This window comes from Macaca mulatta, chromosome 13, assembly GCF_049350105.2.
Source record: "Macaca mulatta isolate MMU2019108-1 chromosome 13, T2T-MMU8v2.0, whole genome shotgun sequence".
In the NCBI taxonomy this organism is placed as follows: domain Eukaryota; kingdom Metazoa; phylum Chordata; class Mammalia; order Primates; family Cercopithecidae; genus Macaca; species Macaca mulatta.
Genome location: NC_133418.1, coordinates 5348757 through 5365600, shown reverse-complemented (window position 1 = coordinate 5365600; position 16844 = coordinate 5348757). Strand labels below are relative to the sequence as shown.

Here is a 16844-nt window from a genome sequence, read left to right as displayed (position 1 = left end):
CGGAGTCTCGCTCTGTCGCCCAGGCTGGAGTGCAGTGGCACGATCTCGGCTCACTGCAAGCTCTGCCTCCTGGGTTTACGCCATTCTCCTGCCTCAGCCTCCTGAGTAGCTGGGACTACAGGCGCCCGCCACCGCGCCCAGCTAATTTTTTGTATTTTTTTAGTAGAGACGGGGTTTCACCGTGGTCTCGATCTCCTGACCTTGTGATCCGCCCGCCTCGGCCTCCCAAAGTGCTGGGATTACAGGTGTGAGCCACCGCGCCCGGCCCACACATGCTTCTTGACGTACAATGGTGTATGTCCCAATAAACTCATTGTAGGTTGTAGATATTCTAAGTGGAAAATGCATTCAATATACCTACCCTACTGCACATCATAGCTTAGCCTAGTCTACCTTAAATGTGCTTAGAACATTTACATTAGCCTACAGTTGGACAAAATCATCTAACACAAAGTCTGTTTTGTAACCAAGTGTTGAATGTCTGATGTGACGTATGGAATACGGTACACGATGTAGTGCCGGTTGTTTACCCTTGTGATTGTGTGGCTCACTGGGCGCTACAGCTCACTGCTGCTGCCCAGCCTCAGTACAGAGTGTCGTACTACACATCGCTAGCCCGGGAAAAGATCAAATCTCAAAATTTGAAGTGTGGTTTCTGTGGAGCGCAGATTCCTTTCACACCATCATAAAGTCGGCAAATTGTAAGTCGAACCATTTTAAGTCAGGGATCTTCTATACAGGTAATGCATGCTTGTTGATTAAAACCTTAAATACAGAAGAATACAGAATATGCCTTGTTCCCCATCCTTATTTTTAGTTGCAAAATGGAGAGGTTTCAATTATTTTTTCAAGGTCGCTGCTGGTTAGCTGTGGATCAGAGGCTTGAACCAAGATACTGACTTCAAGAAACATACCTCTTTTTCAAGTGGCTCAAGTCCTCCTTCTTCCATTTTTCTTCAGATAATCATGATGTCATTTCCCTGAAGCTGTTTGAGCTGACGGTAGAGCGAACCCCAGAAGAGGAAAAGCTGCATCGAGATGTGTTCCTGCCCTCCGTGGACAACATGAAGCTGCCCGAGAGTGAGCACAGGGGCCCCCAGGAAATGGCCCATAGCTGGGGAGGAGCTCGCAGTGCTGCACGGCTCCGGAGGGGACTTGCACCCGTAGCTCACAGGGCGGTCTCTGCTCTGTGTATTCCTCTGAGGGGTAGGAGCACGTGCATCTCCTTTTCCCCTTCAAGTTCCAGATGAGCAGCTGGAGGGCTGCTTTGTTTCTCAGTTGGAAAGTGGGGGTCTAAGCTTGGGCTTCCCAGAAACAGATGACAGAAATGGGGGGCCGGACAGCCTGTAGTTTGATCCTTCCCCACTGGGTGGGCTCCCTGTTTTCTGACTTGCTTCTCTCTTGCTTCCTTAGTGACAGCTCCACTGCCGCCCCTGAGTGGCCTGGCCCTCTTCCTCATCGTCTTTTTCTCCCTGGTGTTTTCTGTATTTGCCATAGTCATTGGTATCATACTCTACAACAAATGGCAGGAACAGAGCCGAAAGCGCTTCTACTGAGCCCTCCTGCCACCGCTTCTGTGACTGTCACCCGTGAGGTATGGAGGGAGCAGACACTGGCCTGAGCGTGCAGCCTGGAGGGCCTTCTCGTCTCTAGCAGCTGGTTAGGGACTATATTCTGTCACTGGCGTTTTGAATGCAGGGACCCCGCATTCCCATGGTTGTGCATGGGGACATCTAACTCTGGTCTGGGAAGCACCCACCCCAGGCAGTGCTGCTGTGATGTGCCTTTCCCTGCCGTCCTTCCACGTGGGAGCAGAGGCGTGAAGAGAATGTACGCGGTTGTGACGCCAAAATCACAGAACAGAATTTCGTAGCCCAGGCCGCCTTGTTATTTGACTCAGAGAGCCCTTCTACTTCATTTTTGAATCCACAAAGAATTAAAAGCTGGTAACACCACATACTTTCTGACCATCCATTCACTGGATTTTGCATTTTACCCAACCCTCTGCCTACCTGAGGAGCTTTCTTTGGAAACCAGGATGGAAACTTCTTCCCTGCCTCACCTTCCTTTCACTGCATTCATTGATTCATTGTCCTCTCTCTGTGCTACCTGAGCCGCGAAGGCATTTGGATGCCTCTCTGTTGGGGCCTGGGGCTGCAGAACGCACCTGCGTTTCACGGGCTTCATTAGCGGCCCTAGGGAGAGGGCTTTCTGCTTTGGATCCCTGTTCCAGCTCCTGTTCTCTAGCACGGGCCCTGGGTCTATCGACTTCCCCCATCAAGTCTCTTCAGGCCCTCAGTCAAGTTTGGCTAAAGGTTGGTGTAAAAATCCAGAGAAGCCTGGAAGACATCATAGATGCCGTGGATTAACTGTGAAACTGACCAACTCCAGGTCTGATACCAAAAGCAATATTTGTCATGTGGTCTGACCATGTGGAGATATTTCTGGACTTGCTAGAGCCTGCTTAGCTGCATGTTTTGTAGTTACGATTTTTGGAATCCCACTTTGAGTGTTGAAAGTGTAAGGAAGCTTTCTTCTTATATCTTGGGCCTGGATACTGCCCAGAGAAGAAATTTGGCTTTTTTTTTTCTTAATGGACAAGAAACACTTGCTGTTCTCATGTTCCAACTCTGAGAGCAAGAGACCCTCATCATCTGTGCCTGGAAGAGTTCATTGTCACTGAGCAGCACAGCCTGAGCGCTGTCCTCTGCGTGTCAACCCGTATTCCACTGCCTTATCTGACAAGGGGTCACATGCTGCTCACCTTACTGCCCTGGGATTACATCAGTTACAGGCCAGAGTCTCCTTGGAGGGCCTGGAACTCAGTCCTCCTATGAACCTCTGTAGCCTAAGTGAAATTCTTAAAATCGCCGATGGAACCAAACATGAGCTTCTGACTATGTTCTTTCTTCTAGGAGTGGGTCTGGGGAACAGTCAGGCCTTTATTCTGAGCAGGCCTTTTTTCTGAGCTTCAAGGCCATCAACCATTGTTTTGCCTTCTCCTGGGTTGGAAAAGCCCTCAGCTCAGCTCAGAAGGAAAAGGGGTCACCTTGGCTAGGCATAGCTCTCTGTCTCTTCATGCTCTTTCCTTCCCATGCACTTAGTTAAGCAGCACAGGCTGGAGTGTTCTCCTGCAGGTGGGATTCAGGTGAGGCAGAGACGAGGCATCCTCCTACCACCTCCCCTCCACAATAGCAGAATGGCTCCAGGGTGCCAGAGGACAAACTGTGACCTAGAGCTTGGCCTTGGAACAGGGAGAACTGCAAAAGAGAATAGTGGTTTTGTCTTTTTTGAGTTGAAGGGGAGATTGTATGGACCCATGGGAGGACCTAGGTAGGCTCTTGATATGGCCAAGGCAGCAGTGCAGGTGGAAGGGGTCTCATCAGAGGGGAGGGGTGGAGTGAGAAAGATGGCGCCTGTGGGGTTTGTATGATTCCAGCTCATGAGTACCTTAAGGCTTTTTAAAGAGGTCAGGGAAGACATGAGATGCAGTCCCCACCTGCCTTGGGGACCTTTAGAGAAATGTATGGCGCAGGAAAACCACCTGACCTGGCATCGGATGTCCTGCTTTTTGGCTCTTGCTTTTTGTTCTAGAAACAAATGTTTCCCATCATGAATGGGCGGAATGTTGTCCTGGGCAGTGTCATCCTAGCTGTGTGCTAGAGGAGGGAGCTGCCTGGTCCGTGGTCGGGCTGTTCTGTACATGCTGTGGGTGAGAGCCAGTGCCTCGGCTTGCTGCTTACCCATAAGGGCCACTTCTCACAATCACCCTTTCCCTCCATACGAAGAGGCTCCGATTCCAAGCCTCTTAGTATGAGAGACCCTGTGGACTAGGGGTGGGACATAAAGACGACGTCACTCCCTGTCCCCGTGAGTCTTGTCTGAAGGGCTGGCATTTTCAGCCTTTCACGCTATCTTCAGCACCCCCAAATTACAAGATGGCTCTCTGTTACGGAACTTGTTTATTTCAGTGGAAAATTATGGCTCTGCTCTTCTTGTTGGAAGTGATTTCTGAACACAATAGCCAGAATATTCCTAGCACCTTGCATCTATCCTAGAAGACAGAAACAAAGAACTGGTAGGCGGCCCAAGGGGAGGGCTGTTGGTAGAGGAGGAAAGCCGGGCAGTGTGGGCTAATTAGTCTTCTGGGGCTGGAAGTTCTGGGAAAATGTTACTCAGGTGATTGGTAGGTCCTGGATGGAGTTTCCACTCATGGTCTGTTGTAGGCTTTAGGTTTGGATCCTGGGTGGGAAGGATGGAAGAGCTGGCATTGCTGGTGTTTAGTGAAGTGATGATATTGAATATTTTAATGGGAGGATATAGCTGAAGTTGAGGTTTGATCCAGCTCATGGCCAAATAGTGCTAGAGAGAACAGACAACAGTTAGCCTGGGGTGGCGAGCTGAAGACGCTCTCCCCAGAGTCATCCTGAGACCACCTCTGTCCTTGCCTGCAGGGCTGCCACTCACCGGAGCTGAATAGATAAAGTTGAACAGCAAAAGTGCTAGAATCGATATGACCATAAAGGCTATGAGTTTGAAGCGATAGCGTTTCCAGAAAACAGAGCAGAAGTGTTGAACTGGTGACCGCAACCAGATGAAAGAGGTGTAGGGGCGTCTGTCCAGGAGCCAGGGAAATGGCAGAGAATGGCAGAGAGAACCTTCAGGTCAAGCAATCTGATGCAAAGAGCTTTCTTTTTTAAAAAAAGCAACTTCTGGGCTAGGCGCAGTGGCTCACGCCTGTAATCCCAACAGTTTGGGAGGCCGAGGTGAGTGGATCACCTGAGGTCAGGAGTTTGAGACCAGCCTGGCTAACATGGTGAAACCCCGTCTACTAAAAATACAAAAATTAGCTGGGCATGGTGGCAGGCCCCTGTAATCCCAGCTACTCAGGAGGCTGAGGCAGGAGAATCGCTTGAACCCAGGAGGCAGAGATTGCAGCGAGCAGAGACTGTGCCACCACACTCCAGCCTGGGTGACAGAGTGAGACAATTATCTCAAAAAAAAAAAAAAAAAACCCAACTTCTGCTTACCCCAACTCTCACCCCAAGTCTGTTCTTTGCTGATTGAGCACAGAGCTGTGGGGTGGGAGGTAGTTACCACCTCTCCACGGTAGGCCCACTGGTCACCACCCCACACACACGGAGGAGCAAGACGGATCTGGTGCTTTTGCCCCAAGGACCCTTACAGGGGAGGGTGAAGTGTAGGGTACTGGTTGGGTTCTGACTGGCCTCGCCCGGCTGGCTTGATTAAGGCTTCCTTCTCTGACAGAATCTCCAGGCTCATCTTCACCTTGCCCTAGGAACACCATGGTGAGGGGGAGGCTGAGTTCAGACAGCAGAGCCGGGTAGTTTTAGGGCCTCTTCCCGGGACCAAGAAAGGAAAAGGGATTTAGCTAGGTCCCTAGATGTCTGCTAGAGCCAGGACATGCGGCACAGCAGTCCTAACCAGTAGACACTTTCCCCAGCTCCTACCGACAAGCGCCATTTGCCACCATCGAGGACCTGGCAAGGCCACCAGCCAGTCACAGTCTTCTTCTTAAAGAGGGAGAAGTGCTTGTATTGGAGGAAATAGGGCCACTTGGGGTCAGCGTCCATCATCCTGATGGAGCACTGCTGGGCGTGCCGAGCCGGGAGGGGCATGTCAGACAAATCCAACTCCAGGACCCCTGAGCCCAGAAAAATGACATCAGCAAGAAGGAGCTCTCTGCCCTGTGGTCACAAGCCCTGTGTCAGGACCTCACCTAGGAAGTCGTCGGGGGAGAAGATGTCATTGTCCCAGACCTGGATGATAAGTCGGGCTGGGAACTTCATGGACGTGGCATCCAGGCTCCATATGTAATCCTGGGGCAATGGCGGAAGAGCATGTTACCGGCCTGTCTCCTGGACGTTTCCCTTGTACCCCTCAGTGGCCCTCCACCCAGCAGTGACAGACTATCAAGGGAGAGGGTTTCCACCTGAGGACATGTTTCTGATGTTCTGGGACAGATTGCTAGCCTCTGGAGGGGTGAGGGGAGGAGCTCCAGGAGCCGGAGTCTGTTCGTGTGTGGCCTTTCGCCCCCCCATGCCCCCATGCCCCAGCCTGTTACCTTCTGGCTCTGGACACACACGCGCTCCGCCGCCAGGTAGTCCATGGTAAAGATGAACCGCCAGTTGAAGTTCGCCTCCCCGGTCAGCGAGTGGTAGTGGATATCTGTCTTCTGCATGTCCTTCTCCAGCCCATACAGCCACCTGGGGCCAGAGTCCTGTCACCTGCGGCTCAGGTGCACTGTCCCCATCCCCCGCTGCAGCCCGTGGGAAGGGCGGCCCAGCCGACACCAGGCCCAGCCGGAAGTGGAGAGGTGTCCCGTTCAGGACTGGGCCGTGTCAGCAGGATGACAGAACTGGGGAACTGAGGGGCTCGCGGGAGCCTGACTCCTCTTCCTTACCCTTTGATGTAGATGTCGCTCGTCTTCTCTCTACTTAAATTGTCATCCACCAGGTCCACATTGGCGGTTTTCCAGATGACGCAGCGCAGCTCATACCTGTGGCCACTGCGCTCTGAGGCTTTGCCAAGGAGGAGCTCCCCAGCCGCAGCCTCGGTGAGGGCGGAGAGGCCTGCGAGGCCGCCCTGTGTGCTCTTGCTCAATGTGGGGAATTCAGGGCAAGAAAGCTCCCAGGAGAGCTTCCTCCCTTCCCGGCAGAGAAACAAATGACTGCAGCTCAGTACCTGAGGAGAGTGGTGCCCTGCACTGGGGGGAGGCTGAACTGTGAAATGCAGCAATTGGGAAGTGGGCTGTCACTCACCGTTTAGGCTTTCTGGGGTTGATGTTGACTGGGGGGCCAGGAGGCCCCAGCTTCTTGGGGAAGATGTCCACCCACATTTGCACCTTTCCCTAGAGCCGGGATACATTGGCTGGTTGGGGGTTGCTAGCCTCTGTTCTCAGCAGGGTGGCCTGGGGTTCCCTGTCCCAGGTTCTGAGGTCTGTTGAGGTTGTGTTCCCAACACCAAGGGGTAGGGCACAGAGATACCTGTGAGGCCGCAGGCGACCACCCACCAGCTTCCCCCTTTCTTTCGACTGAGAGAGTAGCGCAGTGAGATTGAAACAGGGTAATTTTGGGGCTGACGGCATGGTGCTGGGATTCCACTTACAACAGGTCTGGAGGGGGAATGCCACTCCCTAGGTCATGCTAGATGGCCTGTCTGGACTGGGCTCCAGATCGGGGTTGGGGCTTCATTTATCAAGCAGCTTGGTGTTGCTTGATAGCCTCGAGTATGAGGAAACCAGTCCAGACTTTCAGGTCATTTTGTGTTATGAACTACAACCTGAGGGTATTAAGCTAGCCACACATACAGAGGAAAGAAGGTAAGGGATGAAAAGGGGGAGAAAAAGAAAGAAAAAGGACAGAACTGCTAACATTGAAAACACACAAATACGTTCTGCCTTTCAGACTACCTGACCTAATTATATTCTTTGGAAGTGACCCATTTGAGAAAACAGGTTTAACGAGAATGGTTTTTTATTTTATATGTTTTTTGAGACAGTTTCCCTCTGTCACCCAGGCTGTAGCGCAGTGGCACAATCTCAGCTCACTGCAGCCTCTGCCTCTCAGGCTCAAGCAATTCTCATGCCTCAGCCTCCTGAGTAGCTGGGATTACAGGCACCTGCCACCATGCCCAGCTAATTTTTATATTTTTAGTAAAGAGGTTTTGACATGTTGGCCAGGCTGGTCTCAAACTCCTGGCCTCAAGAGATCTGCCCGCCTCGGCCTCCTACAGGCTGGGATTACAGGCGTGAGCCACCGCACCTGGCCAGAGAATGGTTTTTTAAACATTTTGCTCAGAGAGGACTTTCTGTCTGGAATGTGGTAGAGCTTGAGAAGTTTGGAGAATGAGATGAGCCATTATGGTGGCTGCAGAGTGAATGATGATTAGGTGCCTTTGGGGATTTGTATTTCTCTGTTTGGGGTTCTTTGCTGTGGAGAAGACACAGCCTGCAATTAACAGCCAGAACCAGCGTTGTCACGTCTGCACTGTCTGACCTGAGCGCCACCTTCCCACCCCTCGGGAGAGACTTAAGGCAACGGAGACGTTGACTGGCTCCCTAGTGCCTCCCACAGCTGGTGCATGGCCTCTGTTTCTTGTAGATGACCTTTCCAGCTCTGAAATTCTCCATTCTAAGTGACATCACCAGAACTTCTTGCTTATTAACGTGCACAGCATGCTTGTCTTCCGTGCATGTACATTACCGAATGTTTGGCCTGCCCTTCCCCTCTCGTGGGCTACGTCCTGGGTGGACGGGCATCTCTGTCTCCTGATCTAGCTCCTCCCATAGGAGCCAGGAGTGGCCCCTCCAGTCTCATACCTGGTCGATGCCTGGCTGGCTGTCACTGTACAGTGTGCGGGTCTCCACGTGCTCAGGCACCAGCCCCTGGGTGTGCAGGAGGTGGAGTGCAAGGCGTTCCTTCTTGGGCCCCAAACCATGAACAGTAGGGGTTTTGGGTTCTGGATTGGAGAGGGATGGAAGGAGGGGGTTGTGAGGTCATTAGCCTTCCTATCACCCTCCCCACCACAGCCTGGGTAGGAGTGAGGGGAGAGGAGTGGGCTGGCCTCTGGCTCCAGGGAGCTCTTTCCTGGTCCTCCCCTTTCTCCCCCGAGTCTGTAGCTCTTCCATTCTGGAGCCTCACAGCTTCCAGAGGCCTGTGTCTGCTTTCTGCTAGCGTTCTGCGCAGCTCACCAAAGCTTTGCAGCTTGAATTTTTTCCCGTTATAGAAAACAGCATCTTCCTCAGGACTGAACAGAGGCGGAGGCAGCCCTTTGCGCTTGGCATAGCGTTCTAGGAGGTAGCTTGGGGGCATCTGATCCCGCCATCTAAAGGGTCCTGACCTGGGGGATGTGAGAGGAAGAGGTCTGGAGGTTCGGGTCCTGAAGAACACCGTTGTGAGCTGCAGGCTGACCATGGGTGGAAGCTTGGGTGGAGACTGGGCAGGCCCTGTTTCCTGCCCAGGATGCCGGCTTCTCCCAAGGGAGCTGTGGGCTCACTCTTCCACCCCACCTGACTCCCTTCCCCTGGACAGGCCCACGCTCACTGGCAGTAGGATTTGGAGAGCCCACAGTGAGCTCCAAAGCCAGACAGGAGTCGGTTTTCAAGGTCGATGACTGTGGTTCCTATCTTATCATCAGGTGAAAATAGGTCGAAGTCATAGAGCTGGATCTCTAGGTCCTTCTCCAGGGGGATGTTGCAGGTGAGTTCAAACATCCTAGGGGCGAGGTGTTGAAGACGGCAGAGGATGTGGGCAGTGTCTCTGTGCCCCCCTCCCTGACCAGTGTCTTGGCCCCGTAGGCCCCTTGTTTGTTCATGGAGATTGTGGAGAGCAGAGCATGGGGTAAGCTGCCTTCTGCCAATCGCCATCCCCTGGTTATGGTTGAAAATGACTTTGGATAGGCCTGGTGTGGGGATCTCAGCTCCCCTCCCAGCCAGAGTGCCAAACGGTAGTACCGGCCCACCCATGCATTTGTCTTCTTATCTGTTGAGCACCAGGGCGTGTAAGACGCTGTGGTAGGAACGTGGAGGCTGGCCAGGAGTGCCAGCGTTCTGTGCCTTCTCCGGCCGACTTCCGGTGTGGAGGGGGTGGGAGTGGAGAAGGGGTCTTGGGGGTTGGGGCAGCTCACGTGCCGAAGATGGGATCCAGAGTGTTGGGCTGGTACATGTCCCGGCTGCCAAGCTCTGTCTTGCCCAGTTTCAGGATCACGTAAGGGTCACACTGGGGTCAGATACAAGTGGGGGAGGGATCGGAACTGGGGAGGGTCCCAGGTGTGTCAGGGAGGGTGGGAGGGGGTGGAAACAAGCCCCTTGCACCACATGGCGCCTGTGGGGCGCTGGCGTTGTGTGTGTCGGTAGTTGGAGGGGCTCCCAGAGACGGGGTGAGGGGAGCGTGTGGGGCACCTGTGCGGGGCAGGTACTGTTCTTTACCAGGCCGTTGTAGTCCTGGGGCTGCAGGTTGATGGCTCGTACCACGTACACCCGCACCAGGCATGGCTGGGGGAAGTCCTCTCTCTCTGGCCAAGCCAAGAACTGGAGCGGGGGCTTCGGGGCGTCTGGATTCTCAGGAAAGGGGTAGACACGGAAGAGGCCCTGGCGGGGGAGGGGTGTTGGGGTCCCAGCCTGGCAGTGCTGGCTGTAAAGCCGTCCGGGAGGCGCCCCAGCCCGTGTTCAGGAGCGAGAGGGTTGGGCTGAGGGTGGCAGGAACAGAAGGCCATGAGGACAGTGGAGGCAGGCACAGCACGGTGTTCAGCAGGGCCCACTATGTTGAATCAGGGTGTCGGCAAAGGACCCGCAGTCAGCAGGTGAGTTCCCCGTCTGTGCCGCTGTGGACTCACTCCACCCCATCTATCCCTTCAGGTTCGGGCTTGTTCCCTGTGGCTTTGCGGCCTTGGGAGGCCAGCGTAGGCCAGAGCGGGGAGGGGAAGGGGAGCGCCCCCTGAGTCCCTGTGGGGGCGAATCTCCTCCACTCCCAGAACTTTCTCAAGCCCTGCTCCATCTTCACGACGAGCATATAGAGCCGGGGCTTTTATTTGTCTTCCGGGGACACAAGGGGCACAAGGAGACGGGGGCAGCTAAGCTGGGGTGGACACACACCTTGAACTCCCCTACCACGGGGCTGTCCAGCTTGGGCTGCTCCTGGTAGAGCTTGAAGGTCTGGCAGAAGTCCTGCAGGCCCTGGAAGGCTGGCACGGCCTCCAGCTCACAGTCGTACACCTGCAGGGGTGTGTGGAACCCTGGCTGTCAGGGACTGCTCCCGAGATCAGGAGATGGAGGGACCACCAGCTCCCAGGCCTCGCTCCAAAGCCTCTGGCAGGCAGCGGCCCTGGGGCCAGCACTGTGCACTTCAGACGGTGGCAGCTGGAGCTGTCTCTGGGAGACAGTGCGGGAACCCCCCCGACTGGAGGCTTCCCAGAGGAATCGAGGCTATAGCTCTGCTGGCCTCCTGCAGTGGGCGATTTGATTCCATCCCCCTTTCTTCCCTCCTTCAAACCTTGAGGGTGTGGTAGTCTTTGTACTTGTACTTCAGGGACTTGTGCTCATCTGTGGCCCAGAACAGCTTGCTCCACCAGTCCACCTCGTGCTCATACTCATCCTGGTGGAGAAGAGGATCGTTCTGGCCTTGGGCGGGGGCAGCCCCCGACCTCCCTGCACTGAACGGGGCTGCTCCTCGTTCCCTGGGGCTGAGCCTTCATCACCTCTGCTTTACTGGACTTGAACCAGAACTTTCTGGAGAGGTAGCCTAGGAACTGAAAAAGGAGAGGGTGAGCAAGGGAAAGCCATCGCTCGCTCACGGGCTGTGACTTCAGGGAGGAGAGAGGCGGTCGAGGCCAGGGTTCCCCTGGCGCCCTTGCCCTTGCCTTTCACATAGACCTTTTAATTCAGGGGTCTTTAGAAATGGGATCTAGGGAGCAAGAAGAAGGGGACACAGTTCTTTGTCCTCATTGCCCATAGCTGCAGACTAGATTCTGGAGGGCGCTCAGAAATGCAGAACCTCAAGCCCCACCCTGACCTACTGAGAGTCTGCTTTTGGTGACAGTGTCTGGAGGATTCCTGCACATTCAAGTTTGACAAGTACCACTTTAGAGCAATAGTTGAGAACCCTGAAAGCACATTGGAATCACCTGTGTGGAAGGGGTTGGAAAAAATTTTGATGCCTGGGTCCTACCTCAGCGATTCTGATAGATCAGCGGCCTAGGCCTCAGGAGTTTTAAAACTCTCAGGTAAGGCTGTGTAACCCCAGCACTTTGGGAGGCCAAGGTGGGAGGATTGCTTGAGCTAAGGAGTTCAAGACCAGCCTGGGCAACAGCAAGATCCCTGTCTCTCTAATTTTTTTTTTTTTTTGAGACGGAGTCTTGCTCTGTCGCCCAGGCTGGAGTGCAGTGGCACGATCTCAGCTCACTGCAAGCTCTGCCTCCCGAGAATGCCTCACACCATTCTCCTGCCGCAGCTTCCTGAGTAGCTGGGACTACAGGTGCCCGCCACCATGCCTGGCTAATTTTTTGTGTTTTTAATAGGGTTTCACCGTGTTAGCCAGGATGGTCTGGATCTCCTCACCTCGTGATCCATCCACCTCGGCCTCCCAAAGTGCTGGGATTAACAGGCGTGAGCCACCACGCCCGGCCTAAATTTTTTTTTTAAGTGGGGGATGGAAGTCTCACTCTGTTGCCCAGGCTGGAGTGCAGCGGTGGGATCTTGGTTCACTGCAACCTCCACCTCCAGGGTTCAAGCGATTCTTGTGCCTCAGCCTCCCGAGTAGCTAGAATTACAGGTATGCACCAGCATGCCCGGCTCATTTTTTTTTTTTGTATTTTTTAGTAGAGATGGGGTTTCACCGTGTTGGCCAGGCCAGTCTTGAACTCGGTGACCTTAAGTAATCTGCCTGCCTCAGCCTCCCAAAGTGCTGGGATTACAGGTGTGAACCACTGCACCCAGCCAAAAAAAATTTTTTTAAAGATTTAAGGCCAAGCATGGTGGCTCACGCCTGTAATTGCTGTACTTTGGGAGGCCAGGGCGGATGGATCACCTGAGATCAGGAGTTCAAGACCAGCCTGGCCAACATGATGAAACCCTGTATCTACTAAAAATACAAAAAATTAGCCAGGCATGGTGGCGTGTGCCTCTAATCCCAGCTACTCAGGAGGCTGAGACAAGAGAACTGCTTGAACCCGGGAGGCGGAGGTTGCAGTGAGCCGAGATCACACCACTGCACTCCGGCCTGGGCAACAAAAGCAAAACTCTCTCAAAAAAAAAAAAAAAAAAAAAAGGATTCAAAAGTTAAAAAAAAAAAAACAACTCTTAGGTGATTCTAATGTGCAGTCAGGCTGAGAGACCTACAGAGACCCTACAGGCTGAGGACCCTACAGTGTGAGGTGGGCCTCACAGTTGGGCACGGATATCTGGACTCTGTTTAATGAACACCCTTCCTTAGGCCCAAGGGTTACGCCCCGTCAGCAGTGTGGGAGAAGGTGGGCCTGCAGCCCTTACTTACGTCCTGGTGCTTCTTCCCAGACAGCCCTGTGCGGAGAGAGCACAGGGACGAGTCTCAGATGGGGAGAGGGCTGAGGAGGAAGCGCCAACCCGTCGGGGAGCAGGGCCTACCCCACTCCCAGTGCGGGCTCGCTTGTGAGGCCTGGGGAAGGGCACGGAGGAAGGGCCGTACTTGGAAGCTTTGGGTGCACATAGTCCTGAGCCCAGGGGTCACAGAAGTAGGGCTGGAGGAAGTCAATGTTGGCCTGGCCCGTCACGGTCTGTTGGCCGAAGGCCCAGTTGTCCACCACCTTCACCACGAGGGGCAGTGCGTAGGCCTCCTCCGTGGGCATGAGCTGCAGCCCCAAGGAGATGTGAGGAGTGTAAGACCCACAGAAGAAGAGGGCTGCCCAGCCCCTGCCCTAGGGCCTCTTACCACTATGAGGACTAGGACAGACTCGGACTCGGGGAAGTTGGGGTTGGTCTGAAAGTCTCTGATGGGTTCTGTCCTCAGGGACTCTTCCCCGAATTCCACCAGGAGCTGGGGGGAGCTCGCCTTCTTCATGTTCCGAAGGCCCCAGGCCAGGATCTACCAGAATCAAGAAGGAGGGCAGGACAAGGGGCAGGCAGCGCCTCTGTAATGGGGTCCTGGCCAGAGAAGGGGGCTGAGGGGCAATAGCGGTGCAGCAGGAGCTGCAGGGCCAGGGAATGGGGCTGCAGAGGAGCCAGTGTCCGAAGGCGCACAAGGACAGGCTTCCCCGTCCTGTGAGGGATCAGTGCGTGTCCTGGGGCTGGGACGCTGTCCCCCGACCCATGACGGAGGTGCCCTCCGGCCACTGGCTGCATCCTCCACTGACCTCCATAGCCCGCAGGCATTGCCCCTCCTCACCGCTGCCTTGTCTGGCCTCATCAGTTCTCAGGTGTAAGTTCCTGAGGCCGACTGCCTCTGAGGCCCGAAGAAGCAGGAAGTGCCTGAATTTCTCAGGGCCCCTATGCTGTCTAGCTCACTGAGGACCCCATGGCCATTCGGTGACCTGGCACCCTGCCAGGACATAGCTGCACCCTGACTCATGAGGGCCTCCTCGGGGCCCAAAGCGGGAACCAGCCAAGTTGCCTGATCTCGGGGAAGCCGTCAGTCCCAGAGGCCTGACCATCTTGTGCTCTTTGCCACATCTGCAGCAGGGCACACGCGTTCTGAAGGAGGACCCCCATGCTACTCTCAGAGGTGAGGCGACTGGCATTTGCAGTCAGACAGCATTTGCTGTCACGTAGTCCCTGCGTCACTGTGCATGGAATGTGTTGTCTCTTGGAGCCTCTATTTCCTTCTCTGCAAAGTAGTTCCTGCTGCGCAGGGGCAGCGTGAGTCCGAAATGTGATCACGCACGCTACAGCCCTGTGCCCACTCCCCACTGCAGAGGTTTGTGGTAAAATGATTTCCAGTGTTACACCAGAACCTCTTCATTTCTCTCCTGTCTCCCTCCACCTCCCAGGTAGTCTTTCTCGGGGTGCGAGCTTTGGATCCGGTAGTCAGAAAGCTGCAGTGCACTCCAGACCACCCCCGTCTGCCCTGCCCACCATCCCCATCCCACGTCGCCAGCACCTCAATGGCCATCCTCTTTATCGTGGGCTGGATGCTCTTGGGGAGTGTGTATGCCCCATTCTTCCAGGGAACGCTTAAGATAGGCAGCTGCTTCTCGCCAAGCTTCTGGGGGAGGGCAGGGAGCATGAGGTCCTCTGGGCTGGTCCTACTGCCCTCACCCCCACCTCAAGCAGGTCCCTCAGAGGCCCCACCGAGCCCAGAGCCCCATGGGTAGGGGTTGGCAGGGGGACTTAGGGGAGAGGCTGGGCAGGCCAGCGTCACCAAGCCCACAGCTCTGGATCCTGGGCCCCAGGCGTTTCCTGACAGGGTGGAGTTGGCCCCCGCTGGCTGGGGATGGGACAGGGACAGGCACTGAGCACCACACTTCCCAGCCAGGCCCTCTCAATACCTCAGTCTGGAGGATCAGCTCACAGGATGCCAAGATCTCGCCCTCTTCCTTCCCCAGCTCCTTCATAAGGGGGTGCCACCTCATGGGGGGCAGGATCCGGTCCTGGAGATCCAGCCAGACCACTGGGGGCCACATGCTTCGTCCCCACAAGCTCTCCTTGCCCTGGAGGGGGGAAGTTCACAAAACACGGAGACCACGCTGGCAGGGCCCAGCTCTGCCCGGGCTTCTCAAGGCAAGGGCGACAGCTGGCAGACGAATTTCCACGGTGCTCTCTGCACGTCAGGCCGCATGGGAGAAATTTCCATACATTTTCCTCTAAAATAAATCCCCTCAGCCACTCTGCAAGGTAGGTCCTCTTCCTCCTGCTCTGCCCAGGCCCACCTTACCCAGGAGTCACGCTGCCACAGCTCTAGCACCACGAGCGGCGGGCTCTCTTTGGTGTCCTGCGGGTTCTCGTACAGAAGGAGGTGCTGGAAGATGAGTGTCTGGGCCCATGTGGGGCCTGCAGAGCTCCTCAGGGTTTGGGTGCGCTGGCTGTGGTTCAGGAAGACCACCCGAATGAAGGGCCCTGGAGGGGTGGAGGACGAGGGAGCAGTGTCTTGAGCTGGGAAGAGGGGCTTTTCCTGTCTTTTGCTGCTGCAGGCGCTGGACCCAGTGGGGCCAGGGAGGGTCAGGCAGGGCAGCCACTGAGGCCTCCCAGGGCCCCGTCAGAGTCAGCTGCAGAGCACCGGGGTCTGTCACCAGAGGCCAGGCATCATCTGGTCCCATCCACGAGTTCTGTGTGCCTCCCAGGGTTGAGGCCTGGGCCTCACAGAGATGGAGGGCAGGGGCTCCTCTGGAGGAGTTCTAGGGAGGAGGTCACTTGTGGCTGCCCTTTTTCTTTTTTTTTTTTTTTTGTGGTCAGAGTTTCGCTCTTTCGCCCAGGCTGGAGTGAAGTGGTGCAATCTCAGCTCACTGCAACCTCTGCCTCCCGGGTTCAAGTGATTCTCCTGCCTCAGCCTCCCAAATAGCTGGGATTACAGGCGCGTGCCACCATGCCCAGCTAATTTTTGTATTTTTAGTAGAGACAGGGTTTCACCATGTTGGCCAGGCTGGTCTTGAACTCCTGACCTCGTGATCTGCCCACCTCGGCCTCCCAAAGCGTGGGGATTACAGGTGTGAGCCACCGCGCCCGGCTCTGTGGCTGCTCTTTCATGGCAGCGGCAAGTGGCCTGGCATCAGGGAGCACCACAGGGGCCTCTCGATGTGGGTGGTGAAGCCCAAGGGATACAACTCCCAGCAGACATCCTTGGAGCCCTGCCACCTACTGTCCCCGCTCCCTACAAACAGCACTGAGGACCAGGCTGGAGCACGTGGCTTGTCTCCTGAAACTCTCACTGGGGCATCCTCACAGGACCAAGGACAGGCCCTCCCCACAGGCCCTCTCGGCCCCTACTGTCCAAACAGAGTGGCACATGGTTCCCAAGCATACTGCCCTCTCTCTTGCCCTCATGCCCCACCAGCACTGCCAGGCAGCTCCTCTTCCATGCCCAGCTAAGTGGCCACCACTGGGATGGAGCCCCCTCAGCTCCCGCTTCTAATTCCACAGCACCAGGGTTGTGCCTCAAGAACGGCCCTGCCTCGAAGTTTTGGTTTTGTGTCTTTTCCCCAAACCAGCACCATGAGCTGATTGGGAGACGGGTCTGCATCTCCGTCACCCTCATCCATGCCTCTGTCTTTACACTGCTGAGCAGCTGTGACACCAGGACCCAGGGACAAGGCTCGCAGCTGGTGAGGGGCCAGCGGGCAGGGGCCCTGGCTGGGACTGCAAGCAGGAAGAGGACCCTGCTCTCCTCCCTGAGGCCTGGTCCTCAGCTGGGGACAAGGCT

At 55.3% G+C, this 16844-nt stretch overlaps 2 protein-coding genes across 7 annotated transcripts in view; one reads left to right on the top strand and one right to left on the bottom strand.

Moving 5' to 3' along the window:
• LMAN2L (lectin, mannose binding 2 like) overlaps window positions 1–2884 on the top strand; it is a 34411-nt gene extending 31527 nt beyond the window's left edge. For all 6 annotated transcript variants that reach the window (XM_028832178.2, XM_028832174.2, XM_028832173.2 and 3 more), the window contains 2 exons: window positions 961–1080; window positions 1414–2884. In XM_028832178.2, coding sequence (XP_028688011.1) covers window positions 961–1080; window positions 1414–1556 — 263 coding nt within the window. In that variant the 3' untranslated portion in view covers window positions 1557–2884. The remainder of the gene's footprint in view (window positions 1–960; window positions 1081–1413) is intronic.
• Window positions 2885–3947: 1063 nt separating this feature from the next.
• The window catches only part of FER1L5 (fer-1 like family member 5), a 64830-nt gene continuing 51933 nt past the window's right edge, over window positions 3948–16844 (bottom strand). The window contains exons 31-52 of the mRNA XM_028832154.2: window positions 15363–15544; window positions 14977–15138; window positions 14589–14693; window positions 13425–13577; window positions 13182–13344; window positions 13011–13036; window positions 11218–11268; window positions 11013–11114; window positions 10616–10735; window positions 9950–10111; window positions 9649–9740; window positions 9066–9236; window positions 8714–8862; window positions 8342–8481; window positions 6783–6871; window positions 6425–6520; window positions 6086–6227; window positions 5741–5840; window positions 5472–5665; window positions 5186–5295; window positions 4468–4615; window positions 3948–4362 (exon numbers count right to left, since the gene is read on the bottom strand). Coding sequence (XP_028687987.2) covers window positions 4138–4362; window positions 4468–4615; window positions 5186–5295; window positions 5472–5665; window positions 5741–5840; window positions 6086–6227; window positions 6425–6520; window positions 6783–6871; window positions 8342–8481; window positions 8714–8862; window positions 9066–9236; window positions 9649–9740; window positions 9950–10111; window positions 10616–10735; window positions 11013–11114; window positions 11218–11268; window positions 13011–13036; window positions 13182–13344; window positions 13425–13577; window positions 14589–14693; window positions 14977–15138; window positions 15363–15544 — 2882 coding nt within the window. The 3' untranslated portion in view covers window positions 3948–4137. The remainder of the gene's footprint in view (window positions 4363–4467; window positions 4616–5185; window positions 5296–5471; window positions 5666–5740; window positions 5841–6085; window positions 6228–6424; window positions 6521–6782; window positions 6872–8341; window positions 8482–8713; window positions 8863–9065; window positions 9237–9648; window positions 9741–9949; window positions 10112–10615; window positions 10736–11012; window positions 11115–11217; window positions 11269–13010; window positions 13037–13181; window positions 13345–13424; window positions 13578–14588; window positions 14694–14976; window positions 15139–15362; window positions 15545–16844) is intronic.